The sequence below is a fragment of the Canis lupus genome, chromosome 29 (assembly GCF_003254725.2).
Source record: "Canis lupus dingo isolate Sandy chromosome 29, ASM325472v2, whole genome shotgun sequence".
NCBI classification, from domain to species: Eukaryota; Metazoa; Chordata; class Mammalia; order Carnivora; family Canidae; genus Canis; species Canis lupus.
Window position 1 is genome coordinate 423,312 of NC_064271.1, and position 23,889 is coordinate 447,200.

Sequence of the window (23,889 nt, forward strand, 5' to 3'; positions counted from 1 at the left end):
GAAACCAACAACATGACAAGAACCATTCTCTTGGAGGCACTTAAGACAAGGACTAACAAGACCCTAAGTAATTCTAAAATGGAGATACAATAAAAGACATACATCTGAGAAACGGGAGAGTCGCCCAGGAATCACTTAAGTACAATTTACAGACCCATTTTCATGCTAAGGTTTAAGAAAGAACTCTGACCTACAATGATGTGAATTCTGGCAACTCTTAGCAGCCTTACGTTTTTAAGAGTTATGGTGAGAGAATAACAGAGGGGCAGTAAATTCCTTATTTTTCCTCTTAATTCCCCTTACAACCCCAAATCCTTCCTCTACTACCCAGAAGGCAGTAAGAGCAAAAGGCCCCAGTATTAGAGGTGATGACTGGAAAATTTTGTCCATACATCAATGTGACCAAAGCCTAGCCTCTAACATCTCACCCTCAAAACCTAACTTAAAACTCTATTTTTCTGCTTTTTAAGTTACAGGTTTAATATGAAATACATGTACTTAGAAACAACAAAATTACCTTAATAAGAAGATCTAGGGCTGGGATTTTACATTTAGCAGCTTTATCCTTTGTGTAAACACTGGTACAAGTAGTCTAGGTTTTAAAAGGAGACATACCGAAATCATCAATAAGATCTTAGTTCTTCAAACTAAAACTTTACAACAGCTAAAAGTACATCTCTGAGAGGAGCAACACCAATCTATGACGTGCTACAATTTAGTATTCAGCTGTTAAAAGTATAATATCAGAGGGATGCCTGAGTGGCTCAGCAGTTTGGCGCCTGCCTTTGGCCCAGGGCATAATCCTGGAGTCCCGGGATCGAGTCCCACATCAGACTCCCTGCATGGAGCCTGCTTCTCCCTCTGCCTGTGTCTCTGCCCCTCTCTCTCTCTCATGAGTAAATAAATAAAATCTTTTTTTTTTTTTTAAGATTTATTTATTCACGGATCCCTGGGTGGCACAGCGGTTTGGCGCCTGCCTTTGGCCCAGGGCGCGATCCTGGAGACCCCGGATCGAATCCCACGTCGGGCTCCCGGTGCATGGAGCCTGCTTCTCCCTCTGCCTATGTCTCTGCCTCTCTCTCTCTCTGTGTGACTATCATAAATAAATACAAATTAAAAAAAAAAAAAGATTTATTTATTCATGAGAGACACACACACAGAGAGAGAGATAGACAGATACAGGCAGAGGGAGAAGTAGGCTCCATGCAGGGAGCCCGACGTGAGACTCGATCCCAGGTCTCCAGGATCACGCCCTGGTCTGAAGGCGGCACTAAACCGCTGAGCCACGGGGGCTGCCCGATAAATAAAATCTTAAAAAAAAAAAAAAAAAAAGGTATAATATTAGAGTATATAAATATACAGACAAAAAATTACTGAAGGCATGTATACAGTATGCTATGGTAATGATATCAACAATAATCACAAAAACACAAAGTAAATGGACACCTAAGCAGGATTAAAAAAAAAAAAGTTATGCTTCCTTGCATACCTCCCATAGCACCTGTTGCCATTTATCAAGAAACTAAGCATGAAAAACTTAACAAGGTAACTAAAGCAATTCCAAGAGAAATGGTTGGCACTCCACAGTAAAACAGCTCATACTAACAAAACAATGAGGAACTCCGGAGAGAGGCCACCTGGTTCCAAGTTTTGGGTGAAGTTTCTTAACTTTTAAGTCTCATTTGTAAGCTAAAAAGATTGAAGATACCTACTTCACAGACTTTCAGTAAAACTAAGTAAGACAAACTGTACATGAAAGAACTTTGTAGACTCTAAAGCACTCTACAAATGTTAGTTATTCCCAGTGTTGAAGCAATTTTTTAAGATACAGTTGACTCGAGCACAGGCTTGAACTGCGCAGGTCCACTTATACTCAGATTTTTTTCAATACAGTACTGTAAATATATTTTCTCCCACAATTTTCTGAATACCACTTTTTTCTCTAGCTTACTCAACTATAAAAATACAATATATATATAACACATGTACAAAATATGTGCTAATTAACTACTTATGCCTATTACCCCAGATTGAATACATACTTCATCAAATCTTAGCATCCAAGAATGAGAAGCAATTTACAACCAATAAAAACAACTTACTTTGTGGCACCTGCTCAAAGTATAAACAAGTCTGAGAAAGAACAACTGAATTTATGATTACCAGTTCCACAGTAAATTATGACAACACCTGGGAAAGGCAGGTGGGAAGAGAACGGGAAGCACAGGAAAGGCAAACTTTCCAAACTGCTGCCAAAGAGCACATATGAAGGGCATGAAATGTAAATTGTACCCAGCAGGAGAATTCTTTAAACTGTTTTTACAGTGTTTTGAAATCTCTCCACAATTCAATTTACTATGACTTTTTATAAAAGCGTTATCCAGGCACCCCAGGTGGCTCAGTGGCTTAGCGCCGCCTTCAGCCCAGAGTGTGATCCTGGAGACCAGGGATCGAGTCCCACGTCAGGCTCCCCGACATGGAACCAGCTTGTCCCTCTGCCTGTGTCTCTGTGTGTCTCTCAATGAATAAATAAAAAATCTTAAAAAAAAAAAAAATTGCATTTTCCTACATGTAAAAAGTTAATAGTTATCAAAGTAGTTTTTGACAAGGGCCTTACCTTAGTAAACCTAAAAAGAATAGACCACTTCATTTCTAGCCCATAATCAAGCACAAATAAGATCCTCGATGAGACAGGCAAGAATAAAATATAAATCCAAGTTTAACTTACAGCAAAAGTTAAAATCGATGTTGGTATATAATGAGATACGTTTTTTTTTTTTTTTTCTCCTTACCTTAATATCAAGAGAATAAGGTGTGATCTTCTGGCCAATTTTTTCTAAGAAAATATATAAAAATTTTAAGACTTCTTCTCTACAATCACGAAACTATAATGAAAGAAATAAACATTACATATGGGCAAGCAGAAGCGTTATTTCCGCATACAGAAATATATAAGAAATGGAAAATGAAATCTTCAACTTACTTCATCAATGCTAAGTGACTTCCGAACAAATACAAGCAAACCGAAATCTTTGGAAAAAACTAAGGAAGTCTGTAATGCTGAACAAAAATAAATAAGGTAAGAGAGTGCCAAGAAGCACCCCATAAACCCACCCTAAATGAGCTCCATGTTTCTCAATTCAGCCTTATAAGCAATTAAATTATAATTACATAATATAAGCCTTATAAACAATTTAAAAAATTAAAAACTAACTTAAGGCTGCTGTATTTAAAGAAAACAGGAAATTGTAGATGATATTCCACTGAGATGACACAATCAGAATAATGGCCCCAAAGATACCTGAGCTCTAATCATGATATAACATGTGTGAATACACTAACTTTACACAGAAAAAGAAAATTAAGGCTGCAAATGGAATTAAGGTTGCTAGTCACCTGACCTTAAAAAAAGGGAAATTAGGGCAGCCCTGGGGGCTCAGCGGTTTAGCGCCGCCTTCAGCCCAGGGCGTGATCCTGGAGACCTAGGGTTGAGTCCCACATCAGGCTCCATGCATGGAGCCTACTTCTCCCTCTGCCTCTCTCTCTGTCTCTCATGATTAAATAAGTAGAATTTAAAAAAAAAAAAAACAAAAAAAACAAAGGAAATTATCCTGGATTATCCATGGGTCCAATATATTCACATGGGCCCTTACCAGCGGAGGAGAGAAGAAGAAACATGGAAAGAGAGGAGAGAAAAAATTTCAAGCACAGGGGTTACTAGAGCCATGGTTGCTGGCTTTGAAGATGAAGGCCACGATTTGAGAAATGTAGGCGGCTTCTATAAGCAGGGAACACCAGAAAGGAAAACCGGGCTTTGGTCCTGAAATCGCAAAGAACAGAATTCTGCCAACCTGAATGAAAAAGGAAATGGATTCTACACGAGATCCTTTAGAAAGTAAAGTGACCCTGCCCGATGCCTTGGTGTTAGTTAGGTGAGACCCCTGTTGGGGTTTTAACTACAGAACTGTAAGGTTAAATGTACGTTTTCTTAAAGCACTAAGCTTGTGGTATTTGTTACTGCAGCAACAGAAAAGTAATACACTCCTCTATAATCCTTCACCTGGAAAAACATAAAACTATTGAGAGTAAACTTGCAACTTCTTTATAAACAAGTTTACTAGAGGAACAGAAAAGGGGAATTGTAACTTAGAAACTCTGAGACTAGGGGCCCCAAGGGAAACTCAATTTCACCTCAAGTCATGATCTCAGGGTCTTGAGACAGCCTGGCATGGGGTTCCACACTGAGTGGGGAGACTACTGGAGACAGTCTTTCTCTAACTCAGCTCCTTCCCCTCCTTCTCTCCAAAAAAAAAAAAAACAAAAAAAAAAAAAAAAACACCAAACCAAAACAAAACAAAAAACACTTTGAGACTAGAAAGAATTTACGTTTTTTAAATTTATTTCCCCAATAATATATACTTGTCAATATATAGGTACTAGATAGCATCAGAAGTTTTCATGCAATGATATATTTTAAAAGTGCCAAAAGAGGCACTTTTACTACAAAGGAGCAAAAGGTTCTCATCTAGAGCCTGCTAAAATGTTAAAAGAACTGCAGGACTATTCAGTTACATTTCTGCAAACCTGCTCAGAAGTAGGAACAACAAACTTAAGAGTTGGAAAAACGTACAAGTGGGTTTAGGCGCTTTTAAGGTAAAAGAAAATACCTTCCTTCGGTTCTCTCTGCTTTTTCTGCAGCATAGCAATGACTGCCAAACTTGGGGCATTTTCACTAAGTGTGCTTTTAAAGCATCTTCACAAAAAAAAAAAAAAAAGGCATCTTTACTCTGCTAGGAAAAACAGCAGCATGGCAAATCACTTTTTGTACACACTCACAGACATTCCAACAACCCAGAATCAATGACTAGACTTTTTCAAAGCACTGCGGGATGAACTCAGCAGAGAAACCCCAGGCTCTGCGGCTCTGGCACGACCCGCGACTCCCGAGACCCCCCCCCTCGCACGCACGCGCGGTGGGCACTGTCCTCGGCGCGACCCGGTCTGTACGCACCCAGCACCGCGGGGTCGGAGCTCAGCACGCACTCCTGCCCCAGGCCTCGGATCAGCTGGTAACTGGCCATCGCGGCGCTGCAGCGGTCCCCAGCAGACAAGGACTCCTGCAGCTGTAGCAGGGAGCCCCGCGCGCCGGACCCAGACTCGGCCATCGCGCCCGAACGCGGCCGTGCGCGTGCGCACACTAAGCGCGGGTCCCGGCGTGCCGCGGGGCTGGGGGGTGGGGCGCGAGGGGGCAGGGCTCGCGGCGGTGGGACGCCCGGAGCGGGGGCGGGCTCCTGGGGGCGCGAAATTTCAGGGAACCCCGCAGGGAGGGCCTTATTCGTAGGAAGAGCCTCCTTGTGCCTGAATGAAGAGGTTGGCAGATTGCCGAATGTGTCGTATATAATGCACTTAGCATACACACGGAAGCGTAGAAACAGGAAGCCAGCTGTGTGACCTCCGGAAGTAGATGGGGAGGATGGTTGGCGAATAGAGTTGACTACATCCCAGAGACAAAAAAAAGACAAGCTAGGGGCTTGAGTCAAGATCTACAGAGTTGCCCCTCGATAGAAAGTGAAAAATCCATGTGTAATGTCTTTAGAAATGCAGGTGCTTAAGGGATAAAGAATATTGTCCTTAACCTTCCGGGAACAGTCTGGCTGGACTCCCCAGGTTTCCCGCGAAAACCGGGTCCAGCAGGGGCCAAGTCACCTGGGCGGAGGGGAGGCAGCGGGCGCGGATTGCGTCGGCCGTCCGCGGGACGCTGAGGGCGGCCGTGCAGTCTCCCCCGCCTCGTCGGTGCGCAGTGGTACCTCCCGAGGGCGGGGCCACAGAGAGCGCCGCTATGATTGGTGGGCTCCCGCCGAGGGCGGGGACGGCGGTGCCGCTGGCGCGAAACTTCCTCTGCCTACCCGGTGCGGGAGAGCGAGCCGGCGGGTGCGTTCCGCGAGCCCCGCGGCCGTGTGTGCGGCGAGGGGGCGAGCCGGAGATACGCGGCTGGAACCCGCCCTGTTCTCGGAGGTACCCCGAGCGCCATGTCGTCCCCGGCGTCCACCCCGAGCCGCCGCGGCAGCCGGCGCGGGCGGACCACCCCTGCGCAGACGCGTAAGTCCCTTCCGCGGAAGTCGAGCCCGCCATGGTAGCCGTCCCCCCCCCCCCCCCCGCCCCCGGCCTTTTCCCGCCGTTCGGGGAAAGTCACGTGTGCGCCTCCTCTCAGGCCCGGAGCGCGGCGTGTGCGCCCGGCGGGTCCGCGGTGCTCGCGAGCCGAGCCTGTGCTCTGCCGACACTAATGCGCCACACTGTGTGCGACCGGCAGGACTGCGCCCGCGCTTCCACCCTTGCCGGGTGGTGTCTGCGTTTTGTGCATGTCAGTGCCCATTCGCCTCCGTTCTGTTTGTGCGTGTTCCCAAGAGACTTGGTGGCGCTCCGGGAAGACCCAGCGCGAGCACTGATTGCCGTGTTTTCTGTTTTGTATGTCACAAGCTCGAAGTGAGGATGCCAGGTCATCACCACATCAAAGACGGAGGGGCGACGATTCTACCTCCACCGGAGAGTTGCAGCCTATGCCCACCTCACCTGGAGCTGACCTACACAGCCCTGCCGCGCACGACGCCTTATTCTCCAGCCCTGCTCAGATACAGCCCTCAAGTGTGTGTTGGGCAATCTAGGTTCTACTGCGGTTATTATACGAATGATGCTTTAGGGGTTTGTTAACCCGTCGTGGCCGTAACCGTCGTGAGCTAGTATGTCACCAAGAGTACGGAGCTGGGTACATGTTAGGGCGTACTGAATAGAAAAAGAAGCCTTCGTGCTTTTTCACTGAAAAGTTTAGTAGTTCTCAGAATCTTAACGACCACAGGTTACAAGGAACATTATTTGCCATTGTGCTGAGAAGACTTAAGTCAACACATAACAGTAGTTTGTCTTTTCAAATTCTGTCTTTATAGCAATTCCCCTTGATTTTGACGTTAGTTCACCACTGACATATGGCACTCCCAGCTCTCGGGTGGACGGAACCCCAAGGAGTGGCGTTAGAGGCACACCTGTGAGGCAGAGGCCTGACCTGGGGTCTGCTCGGAAAGGCCTGCAGGTGGATTTGCAGACCGAAGTGGTGAGTACACAATACAATCTTCTGACAGTGGCATTTGGGGAACAATAAAGGGGTAACTCCCCATTAACTGGTTTTGTTGTATTTTTCTGTATAGCCAGCAACAGAAGATATAGTGGCAAGTGAGCAGGCTCTAGGCCAAAAACTTGTGATCTGGGGAACAGATGTAAATGTGGCAACTTGCAAAGAAAATTTTCAGGTGAGCTGTACCTTAATACTTTAGGGTCTCAAAATGCTGGGAGGAAGGGCTTATAAACAATATCTAAGTTGCTGTAATACTCAGGTAGATTTTTAAGTGGCTCAGAATTGTTGATGTCAGGCAGCCCAGGTGGCTCAGCAGTTTAGCGCGCCCTCAGCCCAGGGTGTGATCCTGGAGACCTGGGATCAAGTCCCATGTTGAGCTCCCTGCATGGAGCCTGCTTCTCCCTCTGCCTGTGTCTCTGCCTCTCTCTCTGTGTCTCTCATGAATAAATAAATAATCTTTAAAAAAAAAAAAAGAATTGTTGATGTCTTTCTAGTTTTTTTGTTTTGTTTTTTTGTGTGTGTGTGTGGTTTTTTGTTTGTTTTTCTAGTTTTTGAAAAGAAAAAAATACTATTTATATCCATCTCCAAATAGGGACATACTCATAATTTTTTGCATTTTTAATAGTTGCTTATTCCTAAATGCATCAAACTTACTCTTTTTCTTACCACATCAAGAGATTCCTTCAGCATTTTATTGACCCTCTGGCCAAAGAAGAAGAAACTATTGGCATAGATATTACTGAGCCTCTGTACATGCAACGACTTGGAGAGGTAATCAAATAGTCTTATAAAATCAAATTAATGCATTTTAAGACATTTAGCAGGGTATAACTTACTTGTGTTCTCTTCTAGATTAATGTAATTGGGGAGCCATTTTTAAATGTAAACTGTGAACATATACAATCATTTGACAAAAATCTCTACAGACAGCTCATCTGCTACCCACAGGTAAGATTTTTGTTTTGACCTTGATGAATTAAAGTAAACATTCAGAACATCTAGAGAGTTTCTGAATAGCAGAATTTCCTGGGTACCTGAGAGGATGTTCCTCCAGAGCACAAAACCTTAAGAAAATCGTATTTATTTCCCTTTAAGATGAATACTTTCTCACACTTTCACATTTCCAAAATTGAGATGTGTGTTGTTATTATCAGTGACAGGTCATAGTTTAATTGGCAGTTTGTGAATTTTAAAATTGATAGCTGCTTGGGTTGAAGTAAATTATCTTACATGAAAGAAAAATTTTTTTAAGATTCATTTAGAGAGAGAGCACACACACATGTAAGAGGTAGGGGGAGGGTTTGCAGAGGGAGAAGGAGAGATAGTCTTAATTTGAGGTGAGAGGGGCAGAGGGAGAAAGAGAATCTTAAGCAGACTCCAGGCCCAGTGCAGAGCCTGACACAGGACTCAATATCACAACCCTGAGATTATGCCTCAAAAATCAAGAGTCGGGTGCCTAACCAACTGAGCCACCCAGGCACCTCATAATCTTTTTATTATTCACATATCAACTATGTTTATTCTGTTGCTTTTGGAGGCAAGCAGACTTGTTATCATCTCTTGATCTTTTTTTTTTTTTTTTTTTTTTAATTTCTTGATCTTGCTGTGTAATAGCTGTGTGACCTTGGTCAAGTTCCATAGCATTAAAGTATGAATTCAAAATCTTTTTGTTACTAATTAAAAGCCTAAGAAATGACAGTACATTGTGAAGGTTTCTTTTTTTTTTTTTTTTTTTTTTTTTTTTTTTTTTTTTTTTTAAGATTTTATTTATTCATTCATGAGAGAGAGGCAGAGACACAGGCAGAGGGAGAAGCAGGCTCCACGCAGGGAGCCCGACATGGGACTCAATCCCAGAACTCTAGGATCACTCCCTGGGCCGAAGGCAGGTGCTAAACCGCTGAGCCACCCAAGGATCCCCGTGAAGGTTTCTTACACATGATCACACTTAAATGAGAGTATGGTTAGGTGAGATTAGCATATTCTTAGTGTACCCAAAGGTTTTAAACAGTATGTTTGGGCAGCCCGGGTGGCTCAGCGGTTTAGCGCCACCTTCGGCCCAGGGCGTGATCCTGGAGACCCTGGATCAAGTCCCGTATCGGACTCACTGCGTGGAGCCTGCTTCTCCCTCTGCCTCTGTCTCTGCCTCTCTGTGTCTCTCATGAATAAATAAATAAAATCTTTTAAGAAAAAATAAATTAAAAAAAATAAAAATAATAAAAATAAACAGTATGTGATTATATAGAGGTAATACTTTAGATGCCACATGTGTTTTTATATTTTGCTAATGTGAAATGTCTTTATTTCTTGTTTTTAATTTTAAGATGGGAATATAAACACAGCTTGACTTCTTTACATTCATTTTTATAGGAAGTTATCCCAACCTTTGACATGGCTGTCAATGAGATCTTCTTTGACCGTTACCCTGACTCAATCTTAGAACATCAGATTCAAGTAAGACCCTTCAATGCTTTAAAGACGAAGAATATGAGAAACCTGAATCCAGACGGTAATGTTTTTTAATATCAGGAAAATACATAAAAATATCCAAAATCTTATTTCATCAAGGAATTTTAAAAGAATTGGTGTGAGAGTGGTGGTAATGAATTATAAATTGACTAAATATACGGCAGATTCATTTACACAATATGCCTTTGTACCCACTGTATCTTTTCAACTGAACTGAAACTACATAAAAGATGTTATAACTCTTGACAGTTCTCTATCTTAAGGTGGACTTGCCCAAATATGATAATTTTATAGTTACTAAAGCACGTTTTCAAAATCACTGTAGAAAACAAATACAAAATATCCCTGTTTTGGAGCTTACGAAAGAAATCTAGTTTGGGGACTGGGGTGGCTCAGTGGGTTGGGCGTCTGATTCTTGGTGGCGGCTCAGGTCCACACTTGGCAGGAAGACTGTTTGACGATTCTCTTCCTTTTCCTCTCTCAAAAGATTAAGTTTTTGGAAATAGTAATAATAAATATGGTTTGGAAAGTAAATAAAAGAAAACCTAGAACAAGAGAGCAGTGCAGAAGATTTCTCAGCCCAGGGAGGGAAGGTGAGTGCTAGACCCAGGTGGGATGAGTTCATGGTGAAAGAGAAACTTGAAAAGGAAGTAGATGAGCAGGGAAATGCTGGATGCCACTTCCTTGGTAGGTCCTCTGTTGGACAGAGGACCCTGGGGCAAAAGGCCAGAGGTGCATCAGAGTTGAGAAGAAGGAAGACGACACAGGAAGGGCATCCCAGGGCAGACCTGAGTTTACCCAATGAAACATTCATGCCCTGGCCACAGCACCTACCTGTACTCCAGCCATCTCAGATACCTCTGTTTCCCGGTAAGATTCTCTTGGGCTTGTTGGCAGACCCACACCTGCCCTGGCAGGAATGTAGCTCAGGAAAGAGACCACCTCTGGCTGTACTGTGGCCAGTGGCTGATGGATAAGCTGACCTGTCTCCTCAACCTCTTGCAGATATTGACCAGCTCATTGCCATCAGTGGCATGGTAATCAGGACATCCCAGCTGATTCCAGAGATGCAAGAGGCCTTCTTCCAGTGCCAAGTGTGTGCCCACACAGCCCGGGTGGAGATTGACCGTGGTCGCATTGCTGAGCCTTCTGTTTGTGAGCACTGCCACACCACCCACAGCATGGCACTGATCCACAACCGCTCTGTGTTCTCTGACAAGCAGATGGTATGTGCCTTCATGGGTGCCCTGGGAAACCTCCCCTTTGGCATGTTAGTATGTTTCTGCCTCTCTCTCTGGATCCTCAAAAAGCCAAATTTAATGTGCCCATTAGTAAGGTCCTAAAACTTGGCTTCCTGAATGCCATTCAGCTACATCATTCCTTTGACACTGTCGGTTTTGTTAGAGGGTTGTAGGCTGGACACTTGGAGCTTAAGTCTTCAGTTTTGGGATGGGAGTGTTCCTTTTTTATTGCCAGTGAGCACCAGGTCATTATTATAATAAACACTACGTTCTCATGGCCTGACATACTTTGTAATAAGAAAACTACATTCTTTTACTATTATGCTCCATTTATTGACTTACTAAAATTTAATGTGAAGGATATCTGGGTCTGGCAGTTTGCTAAACATCTGACTCTTGGTTTCAGCTCAGGTTGCAATCTTAGGTCGCAAGATCAAGCCTCGCATCCTCACTCAGTGTGAGGTTTGCTTAAGACTTTTTCTCCCTCTACCACTGTCCCTACACCGCCCCCCCACACACAAAAAAATAAATCTTTAAAAAGAAATTTTTTTTTTAAAGAAATTTAGTGTGAGATATTTACATAGGAAATACTTAAGATTGTAAAAAAAAAAAATGTAATATGTCAGACAAAAGTATATACATAAGTTGGTAAAAATTGGGGCACCTGGCTGGCTGAGTTAGAGCATGCAACTCTTGATCTCCGAGTTTTAAGTTTGAGCCCCACCAAGGGTATAGAGGTTACTTAAAATATTTTTTTTTTAAAAAGATTGGTAGGGCAGCCCAGGTGGCTCAGTGGTTTAGCGCCGCCTTTGGCCCAGGGTGTGATCCTGGAGACCCTGGATCGAGTCCCACGTCAGGCTCCCTGCATGGAGCCTGCTTCTCCCTCTGCCTGTCTCTCTCTTTCTCCCTCTCTCTCTCTCTCTCTCTCTCTTTCTGCGTGTGTTTCTCATGGATAAATAAATAAAATCTTTAAAAAGATCAAATAAATTAAAAGATTGGTAAAAATTACTTGGTTAAATTTTGTCATTTTGCAGCTGTTCCACTGGTGCAGAATGAGTTGACAATTTTTCTGAAGTTTTTCTCACACATTTTATTGTGAAAGAAGTTTGGCTTTTCTGCCTCTTTAATGATGAAATTTTTTTAGTATTTATTTTAGAGTGAGCGAGCATGCACATGGGAGGGGCAGAAGGGGAGGGAGAGGAAGAGAAAATGAAGCAGACTCCACACTGAGTTCAGAGCCCTACATGGAGCTCAGTCTCAGAACTGCAAGATCATGACCTAAACCAAAACCAAGAGTCCGATGCTTAACCAATTGAGCCACCCAGGTGCCCTTTTTTTTTTTTTTTTTTTTTTTTTTTTAATTTTTATTTATTTATGATAGTCACAGAGAGAGAGAGAGAGAGGCAGAGACACAGGCAGAGGGAGAAGCAGGCTCCATGCACCGGGAGCCTGATGTGGGGTTCGATCCCGGGTCTCCAGGATCGCGCCCTGGGCCAAAGGCAGGCGCCAAACCGCTGCGCCACCCAGGGATCCCCCAGGTGCCCTTTTAATAATGAAAATGTTAAGATAAAGTCATTAAAACAACGTAGAAATAAGTGGGAAAGACAAAATAGTTTATTTAATGTGATTATAATGGTGTAAATGTAGGCACAGGGACAAACTAGGTTTAAGTTTTTTTTTTATTGTTACAGTGTCTAAACTTTTTATAATATAGGTAGAGAGAATACGTTCAAAATACTAAAAGTTAATCTCCCATATGGGGCGTTAATAAGAAAAAAATAAGCAAATGTGAAAAAGGGTACAACCTTTTTTCTAACCAAAGAGTTGAAAATTAAATATACAAATTTCCATCCAATATTAGTACCAATTATTGGATCAAATCTACCACAACTCATGCCAGCATAGTGCTGAGAGCTGGAGATAAAAATATGGAACACTGTTCCCAAGGAGCTTATAGTGTAATATTCTTTCTTAGAATGCTTCGAAGAGGGCAGCCCGGGTGGCTCAGCGATTTAGCGCCACCTTTGGCCCAGGTTATGATCCTGGAGACCTGGGATTGAGTCCCACGTCAGGCTCCCTGCATGGAGCCTGCTTCTCCCTCTGCCTGTGTCTCTGCCTCTCTCTCTCGCTCCGTGTCTCTCATGAATAAATAAATAAAATCTAAAAAAACAAAAAACAAAAAACGAATGCTTCGAAGGCTGCCAGATTGACCCGAGATAAAACTTAGTATTTTAGAGTAGTCTATAAACTACATGGCCCAACATCACCACAGCACACTATTGTACCCATAGACCTCACTGACAGTGTCTCAACCATTTTCCCTATACAGGCCTCCACAGCCAAGCACAAGTTTGCCTCAAGACCTTTGCACTTGCTGTTCTTACCATTCAGAGCACATGGCTCCTCCCTTACAACATTAGACCTCTGCCTAGAGGTTACTTGATCTGAGAAAGGCATTCCCTAACCTTGCTTTATGAAAAGCGTCTGCTCCACCTTCACTGCCCGTGCTCCTTACTGTTTTTTTTTCTATCCCTTATATTTGTCACTGTCAAATGTTATATGCTCACTTGTGTGTTTGTGTGTTGTCTGTCTTCACTCCACTCTGAGGGTGACTTCACTCACTGTGGAGTCCCCAACATGTAGATGCAACACATGCCAGGTGCAGTGTCTGTTAGATAACAGGCCAAGTGTTTATGGGGTGCACACAGTGAATAGAAGAGATGCACAAAAGTGCTTAACTGTGCAGTGTACACACCGGAAAAGTGTGTACTTCACCTAGGAAATCTACTAGAAGTAATTGCTAAAGACATAATTAGAAATTCAGACAAACATTTATACAAAGAAATATCCACTACAACCTTAAAGTGGTGAAAACCAGTCACGTAAATCACTGACTGCTCCCCCCAGATAGGAGAATTTGTAAATAAAGGTTATTCTTACAAAGTCTGTTCATGTCACAGTAAAGGTTTTTTAGCAACTGGGGAGATTAAAACAAAGAATGGTGTTGTTTTTAAGATTTTATTTAAGAGAGAGGATGAGCGCAAGAAGAGGGAGAAGCAGACTCCCCACTGAGCAGGGAGCCCAACATGGGGCTCTGTCCTAGGACCCCCAGGATCATGACCTGAGCCAAAGGCAGGCACTTAACTAACTGAGCCACGCAAGAATGAGGTTTCAAAAATAAATGTGGTAGGGCAGCTGCGTGGCCCAGTTTGGTTGAGTGTGGGACTCTTGATTTTGGCTCAGGTTGTGATCTCGAGCTCATATGACGGAACCCTGCAGCTGGCTCCCCATTCAGCTGGGAGTCAGCTTCTCTCCCTTGCCCTCTGTCCCTACCCCACCCAGGTGCACACATACACGCACATGTGCTTTCTCTCTCTAAAATAAATAGATGAAATCTTTTTAAAAAAAATAAAAATAAATGTAAACATCAAAAATAGTTCTAAGTGGTACAAAGCTAGCAGTTATGTCTAAATTATGCTTGTCATTTCCTGAGTTTTCTCTTTCCTCTGCTCTTTCAGATCAAACTTCAAGAGTCTCCCGAAGATATGCCTGCAGGGCAGACACCTCACACTGTCATCCTTTTTGCTCACAATGATCTTGTTGACAAGGTTCAGCCTGGAGACAGAGTGAACATTACAGGTAAGAATGTAGATTGTGGGATCCCTGGGTGGCGCAGCTGTTTGGCGCGGCTGCCTTTGGCCCAGGGCGCGATCCTGGAGAAAAAAAAAAGAATGTAGATTGTATTGATAGGATAAGTCTGTCTCGCCTTTTTTTTAAATCAACTCTTTGGCTTGGTCATAAATTCATTGGCATGAGGTTCCTGCCTATAATGCTTTAATCACTTTTTTACCGAGCAAATGGAACCTTTCAAAGTGTTGTTCTTGCAGTTGCTTGCTCTTTGCTATCTCACTGTTCCAGAGCCATGAGTGTATTTTGACCTGATAACATTGGTATTTTGAGAAAACAGCTCAGACAAGGCTAGTATCGGTAAGACTGGAACTATACCAGCAGCTCCAGAAAGCAGCACTCACCAGTTCTGGAATTTTAAATAATTTGCTAGTTATTTCCCAATGGATACCCAAGGGTTAACATTTACTTACTATAGAGAATGAGTTAGTATGGTTGAAGGGTTGATTGTTCATTTATTTCTTCTAATGTTCTTAAATTATATTCTTTGGGAAGCCTGCTGGGGCATAGCCATTCACCTAGAAACACTTAATATTATTAACATGTGGTAGTTTTTCCTTTACCATATCTTTACCTTTGACTCAGTAGGCTGTCTTGTCTGTGAAATAATTTTTGAGTAATTTTTTTAAAGATTTTATTCATTTATTTGAGTAATTTTTAAAAAAATTTTAGGATTTCAGGGATCCCTGGGTGGCTCAGCAGTTTAGCTCCTGCCTTTGTCCCAGGGTGTGATCCTGGAGTCCTGGGATTGAGTCCTGCATCAGGCTCCCTGCATGGAGCCTTCTTCTCCCTCTGCCTGTGTCTCTGCCTCTCTCTGTCTCTCTATCATAAATAAATAAATAAAATATTTTTTTAAAAAAAGGATTTCCTTTCCAAATTTTTGGTACAGGATTTTAGTACTTTGTTCTAGTCGAATAATTACTAAGCAGATTCTTTACATTCAGCTTAAGAGAAATGAAAATACTATTTCAAAATAGTATTTATTGAACACAGCATAAGCCAGCATTGTGCTAAAAGTAAAGTAGTGTCATTTAAGTCTCAGAATGATTATATGCCATATGGTTATACTCAGATAGGTGCCCAAGGTCACAGAGCTAACGGATGGTCACATACAGACACATTTTTAGGTCTTTTTTCAAAAACCTGTGTTCTTCCCAACTTGCCTTGCCCCACTTCAGCAGGGAGCTTTGCAGTATAAGCCTGAGTCCAAGGAGGGCCATGAAGGCAGTGTTGCCAAAGCCCACCTCCACTGCCAGACCTCTGGTTTCTTAAGTGCAGTTTGCTGTCTGCTTGTTTATGCGCCATTTAGCGGAAGGTAAAAAGCCAGTCTCTTGGTTGTGCCCTCAGGCATCTATCGAGCTGTTCCTATTCGAGTTAGCTCAAGAGTGAGTAATGTGAAGTCTGTCTACAAAACTCACATTGATGTCATTCACTATCGGAAAACTGATGCAAAACGTCTGCATGGCCTTGATGAAGAAGCAGAGCAGAAACTTTTTTCAGAGAAGCGTGTGGAATTGCTTAAGGAACTTTCCAGAAAGCCAGACATTTATGAGAGACTTGCTTCAGCCTTGGCTCCAAGCATTTATGAACACGAAGATATAAAGAAGGTAACAGTGACTTGAAACTTTGATCAGCATTTATAGTTTTTTGAAATCAAAAGGCATAAACATCCTCCCCTATGGCCCCCTCTCCCTGCTGCCAAAGAATAAGAACTGTTGCGTATTCCACAGAGCAAAATGCTCACCATCTCACTTGGTTATTGGTTATTGGTCATTGTCCATTTCTTCATATCTACATTGAACTTACATATTTCTAAACATAACAAAAGCCAGATGGAGTCAGAATAGGGATTTACATGGCCACCATTCAGGGACAGTGGTATGTGCTTCTATGTAAGTTGGTTAGCAGTAACTTAAAGCACTATTGTGTTCTTTATACCTTCCCTTAATTATAATTTTTTGTTCACAAGATAAGAAAATACCTCTAACATTTAAACTAGATCTCAGTTACTCTGTAGTAAGTGAATGTTTAAAACATGTTTGTTTAGGGAATCTTGCTTCAGCTCTTTGGTGGAACAAGAAAGGATTTCAGTCACACAGGAAGAGGTAAATTTCGTGCCGAGATCAATATCCTGTTGTGCGGTGACCCTGGGACCAGCAAGTCTCAGCTGCTGCAGTATGTGTACAATCTGGTCCCCAGGGGCCAGTACACATCCGGGAAAGGCTCCAGTGCAGTCGGCCTCACTGCGTATGTGATGAAAGACCCTGAGACGAGGCAGCTTGTCTTGCAGACTGGTGCCCTTGTCCTGAGTGACAATGGTATCTGCTGTATTGATGAGTTCGACAAGATGAATGAAAGTACAAGATCAGTACTACATGAAGTCATGGAACAGCAGACTCTTTCCATTGCAAAGGTGAGGCCCATTCTTCATCTGTAAACACGGGCATACTTAAGAAATTTAGCATCTGTATTCACCTTGGTTCTAACTTTGGGAAACTCATGAATACTTTTCCTACTAGGTTTCAGCTAAATGTCTTTGAGTATTTCCTGCAGGATACTTTCATCTTTTTTGCTGTACTAACCCACTATCATATGATATTCACAGAACTTGAGTTTGTCCTAATTGTCACATAGAGTGTTTAGTTTCTGAGAAAAATGTGTTACAGCATACATTTGTCTAAAACTCAGTTTTTGGCATGAATCTGAGGATGGCATTGTCCCAGATAAATCTGTTGATATTACCCTTACCAGGTGATGTGTGTGCCTCTTGGTAGAGTGGATATATAGCAGAGGGCACACCAGGTGAAGATTGCTCACACTGTTCCTGCTAGCATCAGGATGAAGCTTCTAACTGCACTGTATTCTCTGATAGGCTGGGATTATTTGCCAGCTCAATGCTCGCACCTCTATTCTGGCAGCAGCAAATCCTGTTGAGTCTCAATGGAATCCTAAAAAAACCACCATTGAAAATATCCAGCTGCCTCACACGTTATTATCAAGGTATGAGAACATAAAACTTCGCTCATTTGAGGAATTTTCAGGGTGAGAGAAAAAATAATAAAATTCAACAATTGCTAGCATCGTAAGCTCTTCACTCTTCACTATTCACTATAATGCAAATTCTTCTAATATGGTCAGGTTTTCATGGAAAGGACTGTGTTTCTCTACTCAGCTGTGGGCACCATTTTAACATTCATTCTTTGAAGCTTTGGACATTTCACCTTGACATTCTTTTCAGAAGGCCATCACTCACTGCTCATCTCAGTCTTAAAATCATTATAGAATAGCATTGAAGTACAGAGAACAGCTTTACATGACAGATAAGGTTCTGAAAAATTAAATTTGTTAAAGTGCATTTGTGTATTCCAGGTTTTTTTCAACCCCACTACTACCCCTAATTCATAAATGAATTTTAGATTTTAATTATTCAGCTTTTTTCCAAAGTTGTGTTTGTTTTTTTCTAAAATCTTCCAATCCTAAAAATTACAGTAACATTTCCCTTGGAGGAATCTTACTTCTTTGACTCACCTATTTTGTGACCAACTATTTCCTAGGCAGACCTAAGGGCCAGAAGAGGGAGAAAGAGACTGATCTGAAGACTCACCAGACAACTGGACAGCAGACATTTAATTCTTCCTCGGCTGCCCTAACTGACTACACACACATTCACTGTACATGGCCTAGGTGGCTTAGGAGCAACTTTTTTTTTAAGATGTATTTATTTATTTGAGAGAGGGAGTGGGAGAAGGGCAGCAGAGAGGAGAGAGAGGGAGAGAGAAAATCTCCAGCTAACTCCCCACTGAGCCCAGAGCCTGATGCAGGGCTCAGTTTCATGACCTGTGAGATCATGACTTGAGCCAAAACCAAGAGTTGGAAGCTTAACGAACTGAGCCACCCAGGCACCCCAGGAGAAATTTTTAAGTTACATATGTGAGTACGTTGGTGTCCCAAGTAAGAAAACCGTGTTTTTACAATATTTTCTCAGGTTTGATTTGATATTCCTCATGCTGGACCCTCAGGATGAAGCCTATGATAGGCGTCTGGCCCACCACCTCGTCGCTTTGTACTACCGGAGCGAAGAACAAATGGAGGAAGAGTTCATGGACATGGCAGTGCTAAAGGACTACATTGCTTATGCCCACAGCATGGTCATGCCTCGGCTGAGCCAGGAAGCCAGCCAGGCTCTCATTGAGGTAACACATATCCACGTTTAAACCCTGAAAAATGGGGATCCCTGGGTGGCACAGCGGTTTAGCGCCTGCCTTTGGCCCAGGGCGCGATCCTAGAGACCCGGGATCGAATCCCACGTCGGGCTCCTGGTGCATGGAGCCTGCTTCTGTCTCTGCCCCTCTCTCTCTCTCTCTCTCTCTCTCTCTGTGTGTGTGTGTGTGACTATCATAAATAAATAAAAATTTTTTAAAAATGTTTAAACCCTGAAAAATGTCTTTATTGAGCCTATAGCAGATAGCATTAATGTAACTAGCTGACTATCTCCCTTAAAATGGTAATTTTGTTAATAACATACTATTTCCTATAACTGCTTTTTCTTCCTGTACTGCAAATGATTTTTCCAAAGGTAAAAGGGGGATAGGTTTCTTTTTATATATGTCATACAAACTTTTTTTTTTTAAGATTTTATTTATTTATTCATCAGAGACAGAGAGAAAGAGACAGAGAGAGAGGCAGACACACAGGCAGAGGGAGAGAGCCTGATGCAGGACTCAATCCCGGGTCTCCAGGATCACACCCTGGGCCAAAGGCAGGCACTAAACCACTGAGCCACCCAGGGATCCCTGTACAAACTTTTTATAATTAAATGTTTATAAGCACAGTGAATTTAAAATGGGAATACCCGAGTTGAAATATAAGTATGCTACTTACTAACTTTGTAAATCTGGAGAAGTAATCTTAATTTAATTTGCTTGTTTCTAAAAAGTAAATTGAATTGTGAGTACTTTAAAATCATTTTTCAGTATCCTTTCACATGGACAGCAGTGCATAATGACATTTAGTTATTCAAACATTACATTAAGGTTTCTGGTGCTTTGATGGGTTTTACTTCCTAACTAAGCCCCTGAAAATACTCAGTAGAAAGTTGTATGTGATGTGTAATTGTCCATTTGTATCATACACTTGAGAGTGGCTCAAAAAAAATAAAAATTATGTCACATATATGTAAGCTTAATACAACTTACATATTAAATTTAATTAATATTAAATTTAATTTAATACAAATTAAAAAGGTGCCTGAGCACCTTTTTCAGACATCCTAATTAGTCCTCTGCTATAATTGTGGCCTGCCCTTTACCCCAACAAACTGTGTCTCCTGAGTGCCAGGCCTCACACACTTCAATATCTACTCTCATTCTTCATAGCCACATCAGATTCAACCATCTTGATGAATTTTAAGGCCCAAGTCTAAATCTGACTCTTAATTCCCTTCAGTGCTGCACCTGGCAGCTGGTTGTTTATTTAACAGAATCTTAACTATTCAAGGTTCAATCACAAAACTAAGGTATCGTTACAAGTTTTGGGCTTTTTTTTCCTTTTTACACTAGGCTTATGTAGACATGAGGAAGATAGGTAGCAGCCGAGGAATGGTTTCTGCATACCCTCGACAGCTGGAATCATTAATTCGATTAGCAGAAGCCCATGCTAAAGTACGATTCTCAAGCAAAGTTGAAGCAGTTGATGTTGAAGAAGCAAAACGCCTCCATCGGGAAGCTCTGAAGCAGTCTGCCACTGACCCTCGGACTGGCATTGTGGACATATCTATTCTGACTACAGGTCTGTTGTTTGCATTGATAAGAGCACATGAGAATTTTTTAATATGTATATACATATATGCATTAATATATACACATAGACACACGAAATATATAAGTAATTTATATTTCACATTTAAGCTAATAATTATTTGAAGTGGCAGAGGTACTTCACCTTTTTGAGATCAGGACCTCTTTGAGAATCTGTTAAAAGTTGAGAAAAATATGCACTAGTACACTTGCATGGGCACAAGCCACATTGTATCTGATTTCACAAGGACTTTGTCTCCTCTTCTGCTGTTCAGGCACCTGTGTTAGTCCACTTTAAAGAAGAAATTCATTTCTTGGGACGCCTGGGGGTCTCAGCAGTTGAGCGTCTGCCTTTGGGTCAGGTTGTGATCCTGGGGTCCTGGGATCGAGTCCTGCGTTGGGCTCCCTGCGAGGAGCCTGCTTCTCCCTCTATGTGTGTCTCTGCCTCTCTCTGTGTCTCTCATGAATAAATAAGTAAAATTCAAAAAATTAAAAAAAGAAGTACAGGATCCCTGGGTGGCTCAAGCGATTTAGCGCCTGCCTTTGGCCCAGGGTGCAATCCTGGAGTCCCGGGATCGAGTCCCATGTCGGGCTCCCGGCATGGAGCTGCTTCTCCCTCCTCCTGTGTTTCTGCCTCTCTCTCTCTCTCTCTCTCTCTGTCTATCATAAATAAATAAATAAATCTTTTTTTAAAAAATAAAAATAAAAAAAGAAGTAATTCATTTCTCAATGAGCTGACTGCCTGCTATACAGATTATGTGGACTGTGTTTCAGTGGAAACGAGCAGTTACTGACTTATAGAAAATTGGAAACCGCAGAGAATTCAGAACTCAAAATTTTGAATATATTTTGGCACGCAGCCACTGTCCCCTAACCTTTTTGTGACACTATTAAATTTGCAGTATTTCACTTCCTTCAGAAGAAATATTTTCATTAACCTTTTTTTTTTTTTTTTCATTTCTTTTAAATCAGGAATGAGTGCTACGTCTCGTAAACGGAAAGAAGAGTTAGCTGAAGCATTGAAAAAACTTATTTTATCTAAGGGCAAGACACCAGCTCTAAAATATCAGCAACTCTTTGAGGATATCCGGGGACAATCTGACATAGTAAGTGTTTTAAGTATTTTCTGCTTAATAGTTTTTCTTTTTTTACCTTAATATTTTCTTTTAAGGTTTTTTTTTAAATCTTTTTCTTTAAGTATTAAATGAAGATATGGATTTTTAAAAAGTAAAGTCACCCATGATCCCATCATCAAGAAATAATGACATTTTGTTGTATTCCTTTAATGGTTTTTATATGTGTATGTGTACACATGTCTTTTCTTTGAAAAATGAACATAGTTAGAGTTAAAACGCTATTTTATAACTTGCTTTTTCTTTGGCTTTTAACTAAAAATACGCTTTTTACATCATGTGTGATGGTAAACAGGCACAATAACATTACTATAATGATTGGGTAAAATCCTTTGCATGGCTATTCTATCATTTACTTAACCAGCCGTTGGACATTTAGGATGTTTGCAGTTTTTTGCTATTATAAATGGTGTTAACAGCCATGCATCATAATGTAATGATGAAATTATCAGGTTCCCTTTTGTAAATACAGTTGGGTGCTCAGTGAAAAGAGCTCCTTCATAACACTCCTTCATTTGCATATTTTCTGTGGCTGCATTAGCACGACAGGGACAGAGTCAAATATTTCTACACACTGTATGGATCGATGTCAAGCCTGTGTGTTCACCATCAGGCCCTCTACAGGGAATGGTTGCCCCTTCTGAATTAGAACCTAAGAAACAGACTGGTGGTTCTTGACATTGAAATCATTGTGTATGGAACAGATAAGGGAGTACTTGACGTGTAAAATAATTACTTCCATCTCTTCCCCAAAGGCAATTACCAAAGATATGTTTGAAGAAGCCCTGCGTGCCTTAGCCGATGATGACTTCTTAACAGTAACTGGCAAAACTGTCCGCTTGCTCTGAAGCTCTTGTGAGCAGTGTTGTGTGTTGCTTATCTGCTCTTGGGCATTGCACTTCGATGCATATGTGTGCAACATAGGGGCCAATCAGCTGCCACAGTTGCTGTCAGTGGAAATAGATTCTTAGTCGTTATTTGGTTCCATAAAAATTTTCTAACCTAGTTTCAGTTTTACTAGTGAATTGTGTTTTCACTTAACATTTTTTAAATGCCATTGTTTTAATGCTTTTAATCTGTATTTCCGTGTGTGTGTGTATACATACACACACATACATATATATATAGCAAGATATTAAGTCTCTTTTGGAGATGGCAGTCTGGGTCATGGTTTTTGTGCTGGACTTTGTAAAGGCAATCATCCATATGCTTGAAGTTTTTGTAATATGAGATTAAACTTAGCCAGAGCCTATTATTCAGTGTGAAGTAATGAAGGACCACCAGAGGCTTATTCTCATGGCTCCCATAAGATTTTTTTAAATGGGCAATTGGAATTGATTAGGTTAACTTCTACTTTATCCTAATTTGTAAACTTTTTCCTAAATAAATGATTGAATAAGTAATACTTGGCTATTCGATATTATTTTTCATTAAGAAAAAAGCTTTAATAAATACCATATTCATGGAAATTCATAATGGTAATAAGTATTTTAGAACTCACAAAAGAAATTCCCTATAATAAGTTCCATTTTATTTCAAATTTACTTCAATCCTAGCAGGCATTCTTATAAAACCACCATATGCTGAAATTTTTTTTTAATTTATTTTTTATTGGTGTTCAATTTACTAACATACAGAATAACCCCCAGTGCCCGATATGCTGAAATTTTAAGATTTTGTTTATTTATTTATTTTTAGAGTGTAAGCAAGTGAGAGGAGGGGTGGAGGGAGAGGCAGAGAATCTCAAGCAGACTCTGTGCTAAGTGCAGAGCCTGATGTGAAGCTTGATCCCATGGCCCAAAATCATGACCTGAGCTAAAACTAAGAGTCGGGTGTTTAACCAACTGAAGCCACCCAGGCATCCTTAGAGGCAAATATTCATCAAACTCTCTCTTTTTGTGAGCCCTCATTCTTATTTGTGCTGTTCTTGGCAGATTTGCAAAATACCTTGTATTTTGAAGGAGGCATTGCTTAGGGAGAGAGCTTCACCAAATGATTCAAGCCAACTGCCCAACCAGGTGACTTTACTAGTGAAGGTTTTTCAGTGAGTTCACTGTGTAGGACACCCTTTTATATGTAATCGTCAGCCACTCTCTTAAGTTCATTCTTTCCTTTTTATAGATGAAGGAAGCAAGAAGTCTTCATCTCTTGCCTGAAGGCCCAAAGCAAGAGATGAAGCTGGAATTAAAAGTTGAATCTTCTGACTTTAGAAATTAACTTTATGTAACTATGCCATGCGCTGACTAGAACTCAGGTTTTTAGACATTGCTTTTGGACACATTGCTTCCACTTCCAAAATCATGCAGAGAAGTTTCTTTGGTGCCTGTTCTGTGTTACATTCTTCCTAAATGTTCTACTGAGGAGAGAAGTTTGATTCGTTGAACTGTGTTCTTGTGACCACATTGTTATTCAGACTAGAAATAAGTTAATCTTGAGTTACT

At 41.5% G+C, this 23,889-nt stretch overlaps 2 protein-coding genes across 9 annotated transcripts in view; one reads left to right on the forward strand and one right to left on the reverse strand.

The window, feature by feature from the left end:
* Positions 1-5,214, reverse strand: part of PRKDC (protein kinase, DNA-activated, catalytic subunit) — a 221,645-nt gene extending 216,431 nt beyond the window's left edge. For 7 of the 8 annotated variants that reach the window (XR_004810577.2, XM_025477681.3, XM_049103971.1 and 4 more), the window contains exons 1-4: positions 5,012-5,214; positions 2,984-3,060; positions 2,793-2,885; positions 518-592 (exon numbers count right to left, since the gene is read on the reverse strand). Coding sequence is in view for 7 of the 8 variants with exons in the window: in XM_025477681.3 (XP_025333466.3) it covers positions 518-592; positions 2,793-2,885; positions 2,984-3,060; positions 5,012-5,165 (399 nt within the window). In the remaining variant the exon portion in view is untranslated. Of the gene's footprint in view, positions 1-517; positions 593-2,792; positions 2,886-2,983; positions 3,061-4,667; positions 4,923-5,011 lie in introns of those variants that run through there. The other variant, XM_049103970.1, reaches the window with a different exon arrangement.
* Positions 5,215-5,876: 662 nt separating this feature from the next.
* Positions 5,877-22,851, forward strand: MCM4 (minichromosome maintenance complex component 4). Its single transcript, XM_025477687.3, has 16 exons — positions 5,877-6,099; positions 6,478-6,642; positions 6,942-7,105; positions 7,200-7,301; positions 7,802-7,897; positions 7,979-8,074; positions 9,494-9,632; positions 10,598-10,818; positions 14,352-14,472; positions 15,868-16,127; positions 16,568-16,933; positions 17,393-17,520; positions 18,506-18,713; positions 20,079-20,307; positions 21,288-21,421; positions 22,204-22,851. The coding sequence occupies exons 1-16, from the start codon at positions 6,030-6,032 to the stop codon at positions 22,294-22,296; spliced, it is 2,592 nt and encodes an 863-aa protein (XP_025333472.1). The 5' UTR covers positions 5,877-6,029; the 3' UTR covers positions 22,297-22,851.
* The last annotated feature ends 1,038 nt before the right edge of the window (positions 22,852-23,889 follow it).

Excerpts from the sequence above, each read along its gene's own strand:
- MCM4 (XM_025477687.3), top strand. The coding sequence starts at position 6,030 with ATGTCGTCCCCGGCGTCCACCCCGAGCCGCCGCGGCAGCCGGCGCGGG. Across the intron at positions 8,075-9,493 it reads AGCTCATCTGCTACCCACAG|GAAGTTATCCCAACCTTTGA; the intron begins GTAAGATTTTTG and ends TCATTTTTATAG. Across the intron at positions 9,633-10,597 it reads GAGAAACCTGAATCCAGACG|ATATTGACCAGCTCATTGCC; the intron begins GTAATGTTTTTT and ends AACCTCTTGCAG.